Below are 15,053 nucleotides of genomic sequence, written 5' to 3'. Positions count from 1 at the left end.
TGGCAGGGAGGTTGGAACTTGATGATCTTAAGGTCCTTTCCAACCCTAACTATTCTATGATTCTATATAATGTTAGAGAATTGCTAGAAATATTTTTAAATAGTATGTAATTCCCAGTGCACCAGGTCAGTAACTTTTCATAGTACTGTGTATACTGAACTGTATAGCTAAAGAAAGGGACAGTCACCAGTTAAAGACAACAAGGCTGAAAAGTTGTCTGCTTGATCAAGTCAAGTGGTTAACTGTGACTTGAATCTAATACTTTGGATCTGTCTCTCACGCATAGAATAGCAGTGACTGCTAGTACTTTAGAGGAACACATGCAGTCCTCAGTCAGGACCTATTAAATTTCTACCTTTATTAACCTGAGAGTATTCAGTCCTTAACCCAGTGTTCCTTATTCACAAACGTCTGCTCAGAATGAGTCACCAGATGAAGACAAAGGAGATGAAAGGAAATTTCATATTATATTTCCTTAAAAGTGATGGATCAGGAAACTATTTCTCCTATTTGGGGCTTGAAATTTAGAAATTCAGCACAAATAGTTTTGTTTTAGACGTGATCTGGGCTAAAATATCTGGAGGATGTTAACATACAAAGGCGTGGGGAAAACACTGGATTTTACCTTTCTTAACCCTCCATGCAAGAATGAAACAAATTTCAGTACTTCTGCTTAACTAACAGCATGTGTGAAATAGGCTGTACTTGTAAAATGAGTCTCATTTGCTAGTTCTTTGCCAGCAGGCAGTAACAGAAGTTATAATGTGCTCCTCTGGGCCCATGTCATTACACAAGAGGAAGAAATTAAGATTCATTTAAAGCTAAGTGGCATGAACAAAACCAGCGCAGATCAGATTCATTGAACAAGTTGCAGATACTTGACAAGATGTTTCTTGTAAAGTCAGAGTAATAAAAAGCTCTGAATGTTTTTAATAGTCTGTGTGTTTTCTCATTTTGAATTATTGCAATATCTTTCTGAAATAATAAACCAAATAAAACGAAGGTTAGGATTGTATCGTGAAGGAACTAACTCCTAGTGCACAATCTTTCTGTCATAGAAGAATTGCTGCGAAGTTTGTTTCAATTATTTGAATTATTACACTGTTTTAAAAGTCTTAATTTCTCATAATTATTCATTTTTAATTGTAATAATTTTTACACATTTTATTCTTTTTATATACATGTATTTTTTTCCTCTCAGAAGAAATACTAAACTTGCATGTAGACAAAAAGAAATCCTCTGCTTTCCTTCAGTAAAGTGACCTTTATTTCAATTGTATAGGAAACTAGTCTGTGTGTATTCAAGAGTTATCATATCGAGGATCTTCTTAGGACTGGGAAAACATTTTCTTGCTACAGAGGTGAACTAAGGTTGATAGTTTCAGTGTCACTAAAATATAAGATATCCTCCTTATAGGTCAGAAAATAAACCCTAAGAGTATATTTTCTTGGCAACTATTTTTAATTTCAGTATTTACTTTATGAATAGTATTACTAACTCTTTCCATATATATGCAAATTTTATAAGTACAATAATAGATTTTTGTAAATTTACTGCATCTTTCTGAATTTATTTGTTCCATTAAGGTTGAAGTACTACAAGTAAATAATTTCCTTTCTGTATAGATTTTACAGTTTTTAAAAGAATATCCATTTTAGCCTTTATGTTGTTCTTTTTTGAATTGCTGATACACAGGACAGCTCTGATGTGCAGTGTAGTGAAGCATTAGAAAACAGTTGTGTATCACCCAGAAATGGTATCATGGCAGAAGGAGAATTCATAAACTGAGAGTTATGTGCTTATTTTGGTATTATTTTAGTGGTTTGTTAATATGAACTGCCTAGTTCTATTTAAATCTCAAACTGGAGAGGATTTTCATCTCAGCAGCAGGGTATCAAGTTCTTGATTTCTACAACGTTATCAGTTGTAACTGTGACAAGCAGCTTAAAAAACTTACTGGCAGAAGTGCTATGGGAGAGCAGCCTTTCATGCTTCCGGAATCAAAGAGTGTTGTGAAAACTGTATTTCAGTGGGCTTCTGGCTTTGAATACAGGTGCTTTTTTTTTTTTCCCTAAGCATTCTAAAAATACTGCTTTGTCATAAGGAATACAGTATTTCAGAAGTTTTGCCGGATTAATGCCAAAGACAAATTTTACATTTTGCTATAGGCAAAAAAGGTGGCATCAGATGGGTGAAACCTAAAAAGCTTGACAGCTAATTATGCTCTATACTGCTGAAAATGGGAGTCTCGGTCAACTTTCCAATGACAATACTCAATCTATTACGAGACTTACAAGGAGAGGGTAGTAGATCCCATTTTGAAGGCCAGCTCACTTACTGCCTCTAGCTTCTGAAGAGGAATTTGGTGATTTGGGTATAAATGTAATCTAAGCTAAGAACAGGGAGCACATGAAAATTAGATCATGACCTCCACATGTAATATCTTAATGTGGAGAACAGCACTACTGTCAGTTCATTCGTAAGAATTTTTATCCCCAAAGTTAAATGAAGAAAAAGATGGTTCAGTCGTATACAAAGTAACTTTTCCTGGCACATCTCCACCTAATGAAAGTTGGATTTGAGTATGCTTCCCTCTCAAAGATCTGTGCAGATGGGCTGAGCTCCAACTGCTCTTCATGCCTTTTCTCCCATCTTCTTATCACTCAATTCAATTTATGGGTTATTTATTAAGTAAATCAGTTTTAAATTAGTGTGTCCAAGGCTTAATAGTTCAGTGGTAAAGCCATGATAGCATAATTTGTATTTTGTGTGGCAGAAGAGGGATCTGGACAAAATGTCATTTGTTAAATAATGTGGCAGTTCTGTTGAGACTCACCACACTGCTTGATGCAGCTGGGTGATTTACATCTTCCCTAATGGGCTGCTCTGGGCTCTCTGATTCTGTGTGCTGCATTTAAAGCAGCTTCTGAGTCCTCTTAAAATTACTGCTCTAACATTTACACCCTCTCTTTGTTTACCTGTAATTAAGATACACACATTCTCTATCCAAAGAGTGCTTGAACTGGTTTGGATTTTTATAAATAGATATTTCAGAAAAGTTTAATTTCTTGTGTTAGGGACAACCTAGAAGGGGAGTGGTTCCTGCAAAATAAGACTCTCTGCTTAGCACTACTATTAAACCTGCAGCAATCAGGCAGGGAAACCTAATATGTGTGTGCTTGTAGGCATTGTTGAAGTGGATAATAGTTAAAAAAAGAAAATACATAATGTGGAAATCAGACTTCAAGATTACAGCACCTGCAGGAACTGAAATATTTATCTGAAGAGAATTTTCAAGCAACTCCCCAGTTAATTACCTTTAATGGGAATCTTATGACAAAGTTGCTAATTTGATATTGTCATTCTTCTTCCCTGCGCTTTTTAAATCGCTGGGCAAAATTTTGAACAGAGAAAAGGGAACTGTGGACAGCTGAGTCCGTTGACTTGTATATAATTTCCTGTAGTCATTCAGTTCTGCAAGGAGTCATAGCTGTGGCATTCAAGCTGTCTGGCTGAGGTTAAACCACGACACATGGTCTTAAAACTTGTCAGGATGAAATTCTGACAGTGAACTGTTGAGAGCTCTTGATTTTAAAAGGAATATACATTATTTCTCCATTTCCCATCTTTAGGAGAGCTGTAATTTTCGGCTTAGAACTTCTTCATAAATTGTACATTGGAGTGAGTTTAAAGGAATAAAAAAAAAAACTATTAACAGGTTTTTTTTCATCTGATGAGGGAAAAAAAATGTAATTTTTAATATCCTTGAAATCTAAAAGTAGCTACTTTCTGTCAGTATGCTGATGTGCTCCATTCCTGACTTTTACTACAAATTGGGGTTGCAGTTTAATGAGAGTTTAACAGGAAGTAAGATGTTATTATGTATACATATTACAGATGTGCTCTTTATTTTAATTTGTAGTTCAGGCAAAAGAAACCCAGTTATTGTAGCATGCAATTTAAGGATTTATTTTTTTTCCCAGTTCACTGCTGATTACAAATGAAAACATACTGGCAGATTGCTTCAAAACCAAATGTACAAAAGGTTGGTAGTTTAGCTTTCTGACAGAGAGACAGGGATAATTTTTAATTATGTAGAAAATACTGCTGTGTACAGAAAGTTGGACTGGCTGATATAATGGGTCTTTTCGTACAATCCAAACAACAGACACAGGAAGGATATAATGGCATTTATTCAGTTTGTTGAATTAGTTCTTAACTTAAATTGTGAGCATCTGAATATTTAAGGAAATCACATGACTCCATTTTTCATTCATCGCAGTAAACACGAGTGGTGTAGCAGGTGGAGTTTCAGGAAAAAGTATCGTATGAAATTTAGACTCTTGGACTATACAAAGGTTCTGGTGCTAGTTAGGAATTAGGCAACTGGAAGCTTAAATGTATCAGCATCAAGTCAAATGCCTGCAGCATTTCCAGCTCCTCCTTCAGTGTCTTGTCTCTTCTCACACTTGAATTCCTACATCCAATTTGTCCTCTTGATGTGCCAGTTTGTCAATGGGCCAAAGCTAAGTGGCTGGATGACCAGCCAGGTTTTCACATACTCCGCCCCCTGAGGTGGCAAGCCACAGAGGGCTTCTGTTTCTCAGCCAACTGGCAAGATAAACAAATGGCTTTGTAAGCCAAACCATGCACAGCCCAAGATTACACTGTGCTTGCCGCATGGGATTTACCTGATCCTTGTGTGTACGCGAGTTATATGGGTATCATGATTCTCAGTATGGCATGTGCCACGTCCTCTCACTTCCTTAGCAATGTTGTCCTAATGTTGTCAGTTGTTTTGATATAATGACATGCTTTTCAGTGAATACTAGTGTTTAGATATCAGTGCAGCAAATGCTGTTAGCTGTTTGAAATTGTACAGCATATGTTTTGTATGAAGACCTTTTCTTTGTAGATTAGTTTTAGAAAGAAAGTGATCTACACTTAACTGTTGGGAGTTGGTTGATTATCCTCAGGTGTGCTACTCCCCTTGTATATGCTTTTAAAAAGTGGAGATTTAAACAAGAAAATGGATATTATGAATTAGACTGGCTCTGTTTGAGTCATGGAATGGTTTGGGTTGGAAGGCACGTTAAAGATATCTTGTCCCAACCCCCCTACCATGGGCAGGGACGCCTTCCACTAGACCAGGTTGCTCAAAGCCCCGTTCAACCTGGCCTTGAACACCTCCAAGGATGGGGGAGCCACAGTTTCTCTGGGCAACCTGTTCCAGTGCCTCACCACCCTAAAGGGATTAAGGAGTGCTAATAAAGAGTTAATAGAACAATGTAGGTCTCAATAATACGGTGACACATACTCTGTGAGCATTTTAATATTAAAACAACTGTATTTATTGGAATAAATTTGCTTCATTGCCTTAAGAATGCACACAGGTTCAAGGAGAAGTATACTAACTTTCATTTTTGTTGGCATAGTCTCTAGTAAGTGACAGTCGCTTTAAAGACTTGCAGGATTACCAAGCAACTCTGAACAAGTACATTTGGTAAGATTTGTAAAACCAATAACCTGAAGGTAAAACAGCTGAAGTACAAAAGAATCTAAGACTAGGGTTTTAGATGAGGTAAAAACTGCTTCTTCTAGTTGTGAATAACCTGTACTTCATGACAGGTACTAAATATGTAAGGTTATTTATGGGTGCAAAATACCTGGAGAAATTGAGAGTTCTGGCTGACATTCATATAATACTTCTTTCACATACTTAAAAAGACTGCTGATAAGCTAATTAAAGAATTAAAGAATTAAAAGAATGAAAGACACTGTAATGAAACAGAACCTTAGGGTAAAAAGGAGGAAACTTCTCCATAAACACAAAACCTTGCCAACAGTAATAAACTTCAAAAGCTGAAAATCAAATCTTTAGCCTCACAAATGATGCTGCCAATATGCTTAGGTAAGAAGATAGAACATTCCATGAAATGCAAGCCCTCTGGAAAAAATCCTGCCTTCTGCCGCTTTGTGATCATACAGTAGAAATCTAGCTCTGTGTGTACATGTGTATGTTATGGGAACCAGAGTAAAATGCAGCTTTCAGCTTAAACAGATGCACTCTCTTAAAAAATTGTTGATGAAGGCCCCAGTGATATGGGAGAGAGGGGATGTTGTCCTCTCATCTTTAATAAAGTGGCACTACTACCAGCCTGTTTGTATAAAATAAGCATATAAAAATATTCCTAACTACTGTGCTTAAAAACTCAAAGTGTCTCACCTGAATTGAACAGAGAAGACTCATCTTGATTAAACAGTCTGATTAAAAAACAACATTTGACTAGTTTCATGTATTGGAACATAGTATCACCTCCCATTCAAACTCACTGATAGCAGTAGCATAAGCTTAAGTGATCTGCTGGTTTGACATCTCAGTGGGCCATCAGTGAAACTCCTACCCACATATAAGAAATGCAAAGTTTGACTTGCTGATAGCGTAAAGGTAAAATCTATACCTCAAGATAGAGAGTAACTTTTTAGTACCAAAGGAATTGTGAAAAGGAGTTAGTAAGCGTTGTTAGGTACTTCTGAACTACAGAATAGTATTTTATAGCTACAGCAAGCAATTTATTGAACTACTCTGGGGAGACAGAGCTCTGATACCTATCCATGTAAGCAAAAAATTTCCTATGAAGCTAAATGGAGGAGAATGTACTAGATCACTAAAAGCATGTTTTGACATAATCTGACAGTATCTTGCCCTGATACTGGTGCTAGATGAATTTATATCTGCTGTAAAATGTGTTAAGATATTAGTAGCAATGCTTAATATTTATATTCTAGTCAGTATTAAGCAGTTCCAGATTAATCCAAATAATAAGCCATTTATGATGGGTTTTTTTTTTAAATGGCAATGTCCCCTTTCAGTGTCACTGCAGGACATTACAATGAGGAAGGCTTTCCGGAGTTCCACAATTCAAGATCAACAGTTGTTTGACCGGAAAACTCTGCCTATTCCTTTGCAAGAAACTTATGACATTTGTGAACAGCCTCCTCCACTTAATATTCTCACCCCTTACAGGTTAGTAAAATAAAATGAATTCTAAACTAATTTATAGCTTATTTTATGTAATAGAGATGCTACATCCAGGAGCATTGCTGTTGATTAGCACTTGAATATTTAAGGAGCCAGGCTAGAAAACTGTAAAGGTGCTGGAGGAATACAGGCAGCAGAAGACATTATAAGCATTAAAACTTTACTTTACTCAGACTTCACCCCAGCATAACGATGGTAAGAAAAAGACATTTTTATTGCCTGTGTTTATTGAGCTGTGTAATGCTCTTGGATGCAAAGAGAACAAAACAAGTAGTTAAGCATATAGAAAGAAAGCTCTTTAATGGAAATGTTGTTTGCTGTCCCAAAGTCAATTTAAATCATTGGTTGGAACAAGACCAGCCACACAAATTCACTCATTGTTTTAAGAGCAAGATTGGAGTCACTGGTATGGGAGTTCTCGGATTCATGATGCTCTCTTTTTATCTGCAGGTTACATTAAAGTTACTCTTCTAAAATTAGGACCTGGAGTAGAGGGAAAGCTAGTAAAGAATAATGGCACAGGAGGGCAATGTTCATCTTTTTACTGTTCTTCAGTAAAATATTTCAGGGTCTGAGATACTAGGCCTTTGCCTTAATGTTTGGATTCACGTGTTGTCCAATAAATAATATGCTGTGTTTGCATCACTGTATTTCAGGGATGATGGAAAAGAGGGTTTGAAGTTTTATACAAATCCTTCATACTTCTTTGATCTGTGGAAGGAAAAAATGTTGCAGGACACCGAGGACAAAAGAAAAGAAAAGAGGAAGCAGAAGGTACGTATGTTAGTTTTCTATAGCTTCTGGTGTTTCTTCTATGAAAGGGTTTGCTTGCACATGTAACACTTTTTTTGGTTATGCAGTTAATAACAATCCAAACTTTACAGAGTCATCTTCGTTCTAAGAAAACTACTTGTATTCATTCAATTCTGTCAACTTTAAGAAATAAATATTTAATAATTAGTAAAATAATATAGAGGGGCCTAGAGCTTCCATGCTGTCCTAATGTAACTAACATCAGGCTTGCCAGAACTGTTAAGTTTTCTAGCAATGACTCAGAAAGGAGGAAAAGAAAGGAGGAATACAGCAAGAATAAAAAATTTCACTGGAACCTTTTTTTATAATGCAAAATTCTGAAAATCTTACAGGTGAAAACTCTGGAACAACGTTCTAATAGGTACGTTTCCTCTGAAAAAAATAATAGGAATAGAGCACTATGTTTATATTTTTTGAAAATCATACAAACACTTTTGCAAAGGGAATCTACTTTCTTGTTTTGCCATTATTCTGTACATTTCAGACAGAGATAGTAAATGTGTCAGATTTATTCTTTCAGACTTAGAATAAAAACCTACTTCTACAGTTATTTTTCTCTGTATTATTCATCGAATTTTCCACTACACTGAAGTTTTTTACAAGTCATTTTGCTTTACATATATTTAGACTGAAAGTAAATTTTTCTTGCACTTGAATTGGGATTGGTTTTCATTATTTTGAGGCAAATGTTTAAATGCGGCTAATTAAAAAGCACTGTCTTAGCTGTCAGTTTTGTTTGCACAACTCTCCTACAGCAGAAAAATCTGGATCGCCCTCATGAACCAGAAAAAGTGCCACGGGCACCTCATGACAGACGGAGAGAGTGGCAGAAGTTAGCCCAAGGCCCAGAGCTTGCGGAAGACGATGCTAACCTCTTACATAAGCACACTGAAGTTGCTAATGGCCCAGCTTCACATTTTGAATCAAGGTCACTTTTTATTATTCATATCCTTTATTAAGTACAGATATTCATACAGCATGGTGAACAAGTTTGAAAAATGGTGAATGATGAGAAGTTACTGCTATTCTTGAGATGTACTGGAAATCACTGATTTAGCTCAGTCAGACCTCAGTTTTAAAATATTTATTGTGTCTGTAAAGAAGTAGTTACTATCTTGTTATTTTTAATAGTAGTGTGTATTCTTGGAATCCATTGTATCCTTGAGGATGTGTTGTCTGCATTTTGAAGAAGGTGTAGTGTCACTGTTGCAAGCTTGCACCCAGGTGTGTCACTACATTCAAGTCTTGACCTACAAAATGCCTGTTATTCCAGTCTCTTGATTTTAGTTCAGCAGACACTGCCAAGACTATATGGTGGGTGTGATGTGAACAAACGTCTACTTGGAACTCAAATGAGAATGCTGCGCTTCTCTTTACTCTTGAACAAATCCAAGATTTGATTGACATTTCTGCTTATAGTCTATTACAGAATCCAACCTGTTGGAGTCTCATTTCACAGCACATATTTGCTTGTGGTTAAAAGTGGCATTTCACATGGTAAACACCTGCTGTGTTTATGCTTCTGGTGTTTGTGCAAAACCAAGTCCATTTTACCAGCCAAGAAATGTGTGATAGGAAAGAGGGCTGACAAGGAATACAGGAGTCTTAGGGGTATGTTTGAAGGTTGGTTAGTTGGTTGGTTTTGGTTTTTTGTTTTGTTTTGTTTTTTTTAATTCAGAAGTATTCACTGTCATATTTTTCCCTTATACTTTGCTGGCCAAAAGCGCATCCTAAAAAAGTATTTAATTTAGCTTTGTGAGGCCTTCAAACTAACTTAATAGTGACAGTGGATAATCATGACAACTCTAGATTTGCTGTCTGAAAAATGGCAAAACCTGCTTATAGAAAACTTAGGTCAATTCAGAAAGTGAAATGGTCTCAGTGCATTTTACTCAATAGGGTACAACTCAAATTGCGGTTACAAGCATTTTAATGGAAACAACTTTATCGTATCTTATCTTTGTAACCTGCTGTGTCACACTGTTGGGAGAAACATATGCTTTCCCCCTGTCCTTCTGTTGCGTTGTACATCAGATTCCATACATAGTGTTGCAGGATACACACATGTTGCAGATTCCCCGTACGTCTTGCAGGATTCCTTTTATGTCCAGGACCCTGTTTGAAAACTTGATTATCTCAGTACTTACACACTTATGCTGCAGTGTACTACATGTGCAGAGCAGGTTGTTCAGATACAAAACAGCACCATGGTTTTGAATAATAGAGTAAAAACTTCACCCCTGAAAAATGTAATAGACCTAGATACTACAGTGGTGGCAGTGTATGGAAATGTAGAGTATTACTTTACTTTTGCAAAGAGAAATCTTTTTGAAATCTTTGCGTACTTGATGAGAATTTCCTCACTGATCAGGACTTGACATGTTTCAAAAGTTGTTATTAACAAGAAAGTTAAATCATCTTTATTTGCTACTACTATTCAACAAAAGATATTTAGATTATCTTCCTTATATCCATTTCATAGCTATAAAGTATTAGGTCTTGAAGTACCGAGTTCTCCATATATCTTCTGACAGAAGTTTAGATAATTATTCAGTTGTTAATTTTACCGTTCGAACATTGATGGGTGTTTCATGAATGTTACAAAAGAATACAGTTGCATATATATAGGGATCGAGGAGAAGAAACAATTGATGAGTATAATGTCTGTTTCATAATAGACTCTGGTATATGTATACTTCTGATTGTATCACTCTGTTTACTTAACTCAAAATAGTGTGACTAATAAACACTAAGATATCAGATACTGTAGAAGTTGTGTGATATACCTGTCAAAATCATTAAACTCTTGAGCTGCTAGAAGCAATAGCATGGAAAGTGGGACAAATTATTAAAAAGCCATGAAGTACAATATGCAGCATTGATGCAGAGAAGATACTTGAATTCAGAAATCAAACTGGAGTATTGAACAGTAGCGCAGGGTGCTAATACTTGCTTTTACTAAAGGTTACGTTGGGTCATTTTTCACTGTTTTCCTACAGGTCTCAAGCATATGTGGACCATATGGATGGATCATATTCACTTTCTGCATTACCGTACAGCCAGATGACTGAACTTCTGAACAGAGCCGAGGAGCGAGTGTTGGTCAGACCACATGAACCACCACCACCACCTCCGATGCATGGAGCAGGAGATGTGAAACCTGTGCCTCCTTGCGTTAGGTACATGCAGATTTATTGAGGAGTTTTAGTTTTCCACCACCCCACTAATAGTCATTAGTATTATTCGCATGCAGCTCAGGCAGGACACACGTCCTGGGGGCAGTCAGTTGACAGCCCTGACACATCCGCAGCTGCAGGCCCATGCAGGAGTTGGAGAGAAAGGTCAGCATCTAAACCCCCTAGGGTGCTATCGTGGAGAAGACCTTGCCATTAATATTGAGGCTGTGTCACCTTCTGAGCTAGATGCATGGAAAATGTTTCTGTGAAAGGTGGTAGAATCTCAGAATATAGCTTTGGTATTTTTGAACTGAAAATCTGAAATTTGTACAACAGATCTGTGTTTCAGCCTACATGAAAGGAAGCATATATGCCTGTAAGACAGTCAGCTGTCAAAACTGTATATTTATCATATTTGCCAAATTGCAAATATGCCTTTTTTGGTTTTTTAATTCCCCTTAATGTTCTTATTTTTTTATTTCTCTGTGCCTTTCCAGGAGTGGATACACAGTTGAAGTATTTTCTAGACTGAGGCTCTGGTTGTCACTCCCCTGTTGTTTTATACCCAAAATTTTACTTTATGGTCAGGTACTTAAAGCTCGGAGTAGAGGACGGTTAATTCAGACATGGTTGTTGCAATCAGCAAGATGTGTTAGAAAGAATGTCTTTTACTGTTCAGAAGATTGTACACAGAAATGCATAACTCTTTAGATTAATTTTCCACAGCAGCTGAAAGAAATCCTTTAGTGGTCTTTCAAGAAAATAATTCTACTGTTCCCTTTTGTTTTCTTCAATTCACCTGCTCATTGCACTATGAGTATTTAGCATATAAATATACCTCTCTGTACATAGAATTGGTGACCTTTGATATTAGCCTCACTCATATTGTCATCAAACCTTAAAATATGTATTTTGAATGTAACTCATCCTCATTGCCTGTGAATGTGAATCAAAGCAGTAAACCAACCAGCATTTGCCTTACTTCAGAAAAACTATTTGGACTTATTTAGAGATGGGAGGAGAGAACTACACTAGTATAGGAAAGCTTTCGTAAAGATGCAGGTTTATGTAAGAGCATAAACTCAGTTAAGAGCAAAGGCCTGTTGGAAGACCATTCCATACTGAGAGTTAGATTTCCTTCTATATGGTATAAATTCCTTGAAATCATCATAGCATGTAATGCTCTTTAATGCCCAGAGTTCAATATTCTTAAGTTGTAGAAGTGAATCTACTACTTTGTAGTTTTCATTTCTGTAATATTTTTTACACTCTCCAGATCTAATAACTGTCCTGTTGTTCTGTGTTTCAGTTCTACGACTGGCTTGGTAGAAAATCGTCCTCAGTCACCAGCAGCAGGCAGAACACCAGTGTTTGTGAGCCCCACTCCTCCTCCTCCACCGCCACCACCTCTTCCATCTGCTTTGTCAACTTCTTCACTAAGAGCTGCAATGACTTCCACCCCTCCACCCCCAGTTCCACCCCCTCCACCACCTCCCACAGCTGCTCTGCAGGCCCCAGCTGTGCCACCTCCACCAGCTCCTCTTCAGATAGCGCCTGGAGTCCTACATCCAGCGCCACCTCCAATTGCTCCTCCCCTAGCGCAACCCTCTCCTCCTGTCACTAGAGCTGCCCAGGTGTGTGAAGCTGTACCAGTTCACCCAGGTCCTCCACAAGCTGAAGTACAGGGACTGCCTCCACCACCACCACCTCCTCCCTTGCCGCCTCCTGGCATTCGACCCTCTTCTCCTGTCACAGTTGCAGCCCTTTCTCATCCTCCTCCTGTTCTGCACCCTCCTCCTACAACCATTGTCCCTGGCCCTCATGCCCCCTTAATGCCCCCATCTCCACCATCCCAAGTGATTCCTGCACCCGAACCCAAACGCCATCCTTCAACTCTTCCTGTAATCAGTGATGCTAGAAGTGTTCTGCTGGAAGCAATACGGAAAGGTAAGGTTTGGCTATTAAGGGGGAAAAGGAATGGTCTCAGCCACTTGCTAAGTACACATTAGCTTTGAGAGATGGAATATTTCACATGTGTAAGAAGTTAGAGGAATGCATCTTAAGTCTGTTTCTGCTTTTTATTCTCTACAGCATGTGTATTGCCAAGTAGACAGATTTTTTCAGTTTGTAGTTGTGCTTATCAGATGTTTAGTTTGGATGCAAAACTGGTTCTCTGTGGAAGTTAGATTTAAAAAAAAATAAAATACATGTGTTTATAGATGATCTGTGTAGATTATCTCTTCATTTCTGTTCACCTAAAAATGCAGCTATTACTGATAATCTACAGATTGCGTAAAAGACAAAAACCTTGTTTCTCACAGACTGTTAGGTAAACGAACAGACCCATTGGCATTGGAATTTTGATCACATATCAGTGTATTACAAGCACATATAAATGGCATTCAGAAATCCTTTAAGACTTAAAGCTGTAAAGTATCTATTCTTGACATGTCTCAATGCAGTAGTAACGCAGTCTTCATGTTGCAAGATGCCCCTCTGACAGGGTGCAAGGGAATGGCAGAGGTGCAGGGCAGTGAAAAAAATGAAAATGTGGGTGTGTTTTTAATGGAAAATATGAGATGGGATATGATAGTAGAAGGATTGATCAATCTGGTCTGCCACTGCAGTTCTGACATTCCTCTCTTTCAAAACTTGACAGAGAACTTGAGGTGGACAGTATCCTCAGCCTTCATTTTTGTTTGCAAAGGGTTGTGTGAATCATGAGCTAAATACTTTGTATAATGCTAAAGGAGGAGAGTAACAGGTTTATGATTTGATGTTCTTCAGGTATTCAGCTACGCAAAGTTGAAGAGCAACGTGAACAAGAAGCTAAACATGAGCGCATTGAGAATGATGTTGCTACTATACTTTCTCGACGCATTGCTGTGGAATATAGCGATTCAGAAGATGATTCAGAATTTGATGAAGTGGATTGGTTAGAGTAAAATTATTACATTGCTGTACTCTGCAAAATCGAATGCTAATGTCCATTGTGGTGCTTGTTCTCTGAAAGTTTGATGGTCATTTCTAGTGGTTTTTGTATTCTTTTCTTTACATAATTAATCCATGTTTTTCTACTTTTCTGTTTACAAAAAGCTCCTAGTGCATCTTTGAAACTAAATGTTTTACAGTGGCTTTTCTTACACATCTTTTTTGAAAGAACATACTTTGTTCCAATAGACCACTAAGTATTAAGCATGGGCAGCTGTTGGTAGAGTAGCAGTTTCAATTTTTTGGCATATCTTAACTGTGCACTTTGTGAATTTTAAGTTAATGAAGGCAACTGAGATTGACATTCCAAGGGCAGCTGTATGTACTAATGAGCCTTATTCCACTTCTGATAGAGTTTTAAAGCATTAAACCTAGCTATCAAGATATCACTGCCTCCATTACATCTGTACACTAAAAGTACATATAGTTAGCAGCACTGAACACACTGAAAGGAAAATGGGTCTTTTGGGGGTTTTATTATTGTTTTATCGTTGTTTTTAAATAATTATGGCCTTATTTGAATGTTTAGAGATTCCCCTTCCCTCCTTCCCTCCCAGGTACATATTGTGTGGTACTATTTTTGCCTGCATAATAAAAGTTTAATTTTTTTTTTCCTTGTGAAATCTTTTGACTTAAACATGCTGTGTAACTTATGTAACTGTTAAAATAACAGTTTGGTTTAATAAATGGTTCATTTTAAATGTTCCTGGTTGTTGCATTTTCAGTGGAGCCTGCTTTTCACTGGTATACCTGGGGGATCCTTGCATTTCAGAGATTTAATCTGTGGTCTACAGAGTTACAGTAAACATTCTTTGCTTACCCAAGGATCCATATTAAATAAGAAAGCATCTATCATCACATTATACCTGTATGCGTATCTACCAAAAAAAAAAAAAAAAAGAGCAGAAAACTTACTGTGATTTGTAAGCAAAAAAAGAAAGACACCGCCCCCCCCCCAAAAATTTCTATTTTGTGGCCTGTAGGATTTAGGGTTGGGTTTTTTTTATAAAAAACTTTACCATCAGTGTAT

At 37.2% G+C, this 15,053-nt stretch overlaps 1 protein-coding gene across 5 annotated transcripts in view; it reads left to right on the top strand.

Moving 5' to 3' along the window:
- Positions 1 to 14,728, top strand: part of WASF1 (WASP family member 1) — a 90,203-nt gene extending 75,475 nt beyond the window's left edge. For 4 of the 5 annotated variants that reach the window (XM_061366809.1, XM_061366808.1, XM_061366812.1 and 1 more), the window contains exons 4-9: positions 6,875 to 7,028; positions 7,700 to 7,817; positions 8,612 to 8,784; positions 10,856 to 11,035; positions 12,342 to 12,979; positions 13,820 to 14,728. In XM_061366809.1, coding sequence (XP_061222793.1) covers positions 6,875 to 7,028; positions 7,700 to 7,817; positions 8,612 to 8,784; positions 10,856 to 11,035; positions 12,342 to 12,979; positions 13,820 to 13,977 — 1,421 coding nt within the window. In that variant the 3' untranslated portion in view covers positions 13,978 to 14,728. The remainder of the gene's footprint in view (positions 1 to 6,874; positions 7,029 to 7,699; positions 7,818 to 8,611; positions 8,785 to 10,855; positions 11,036 to 12,341; positions 12,980 to 13,819) is intronic. The other variant, XM_061366813.1, reaches the window with a different exon arrangement.
- Positions 14,729 to 15,053: the final 325 nt, after the last annotated feature.

This window comes from Neopsephotus bourkii, unplaced genomic scaffold (genome assembly GCF_033783945.1).
Source record: "Neopsephotus bourkii isolate Nb327-2 ecotype Australia unplaced genomic scaffold, CSIRO-AGI_Nbou_v1 NB_1358, whole genome shotgun sequence".
Lineage (NCBI taxonomy): Eukaryota > Metazoa > Chordata > Aves > Psittaciformes > Psittacidae > Neopsephotus > Neopsephotus bourkii.
The sequence above is the reverse complement of the archived record's forward strand: the minus strand, read 5'-3'. Positions and strand labels throughout refer to the sequence as shown.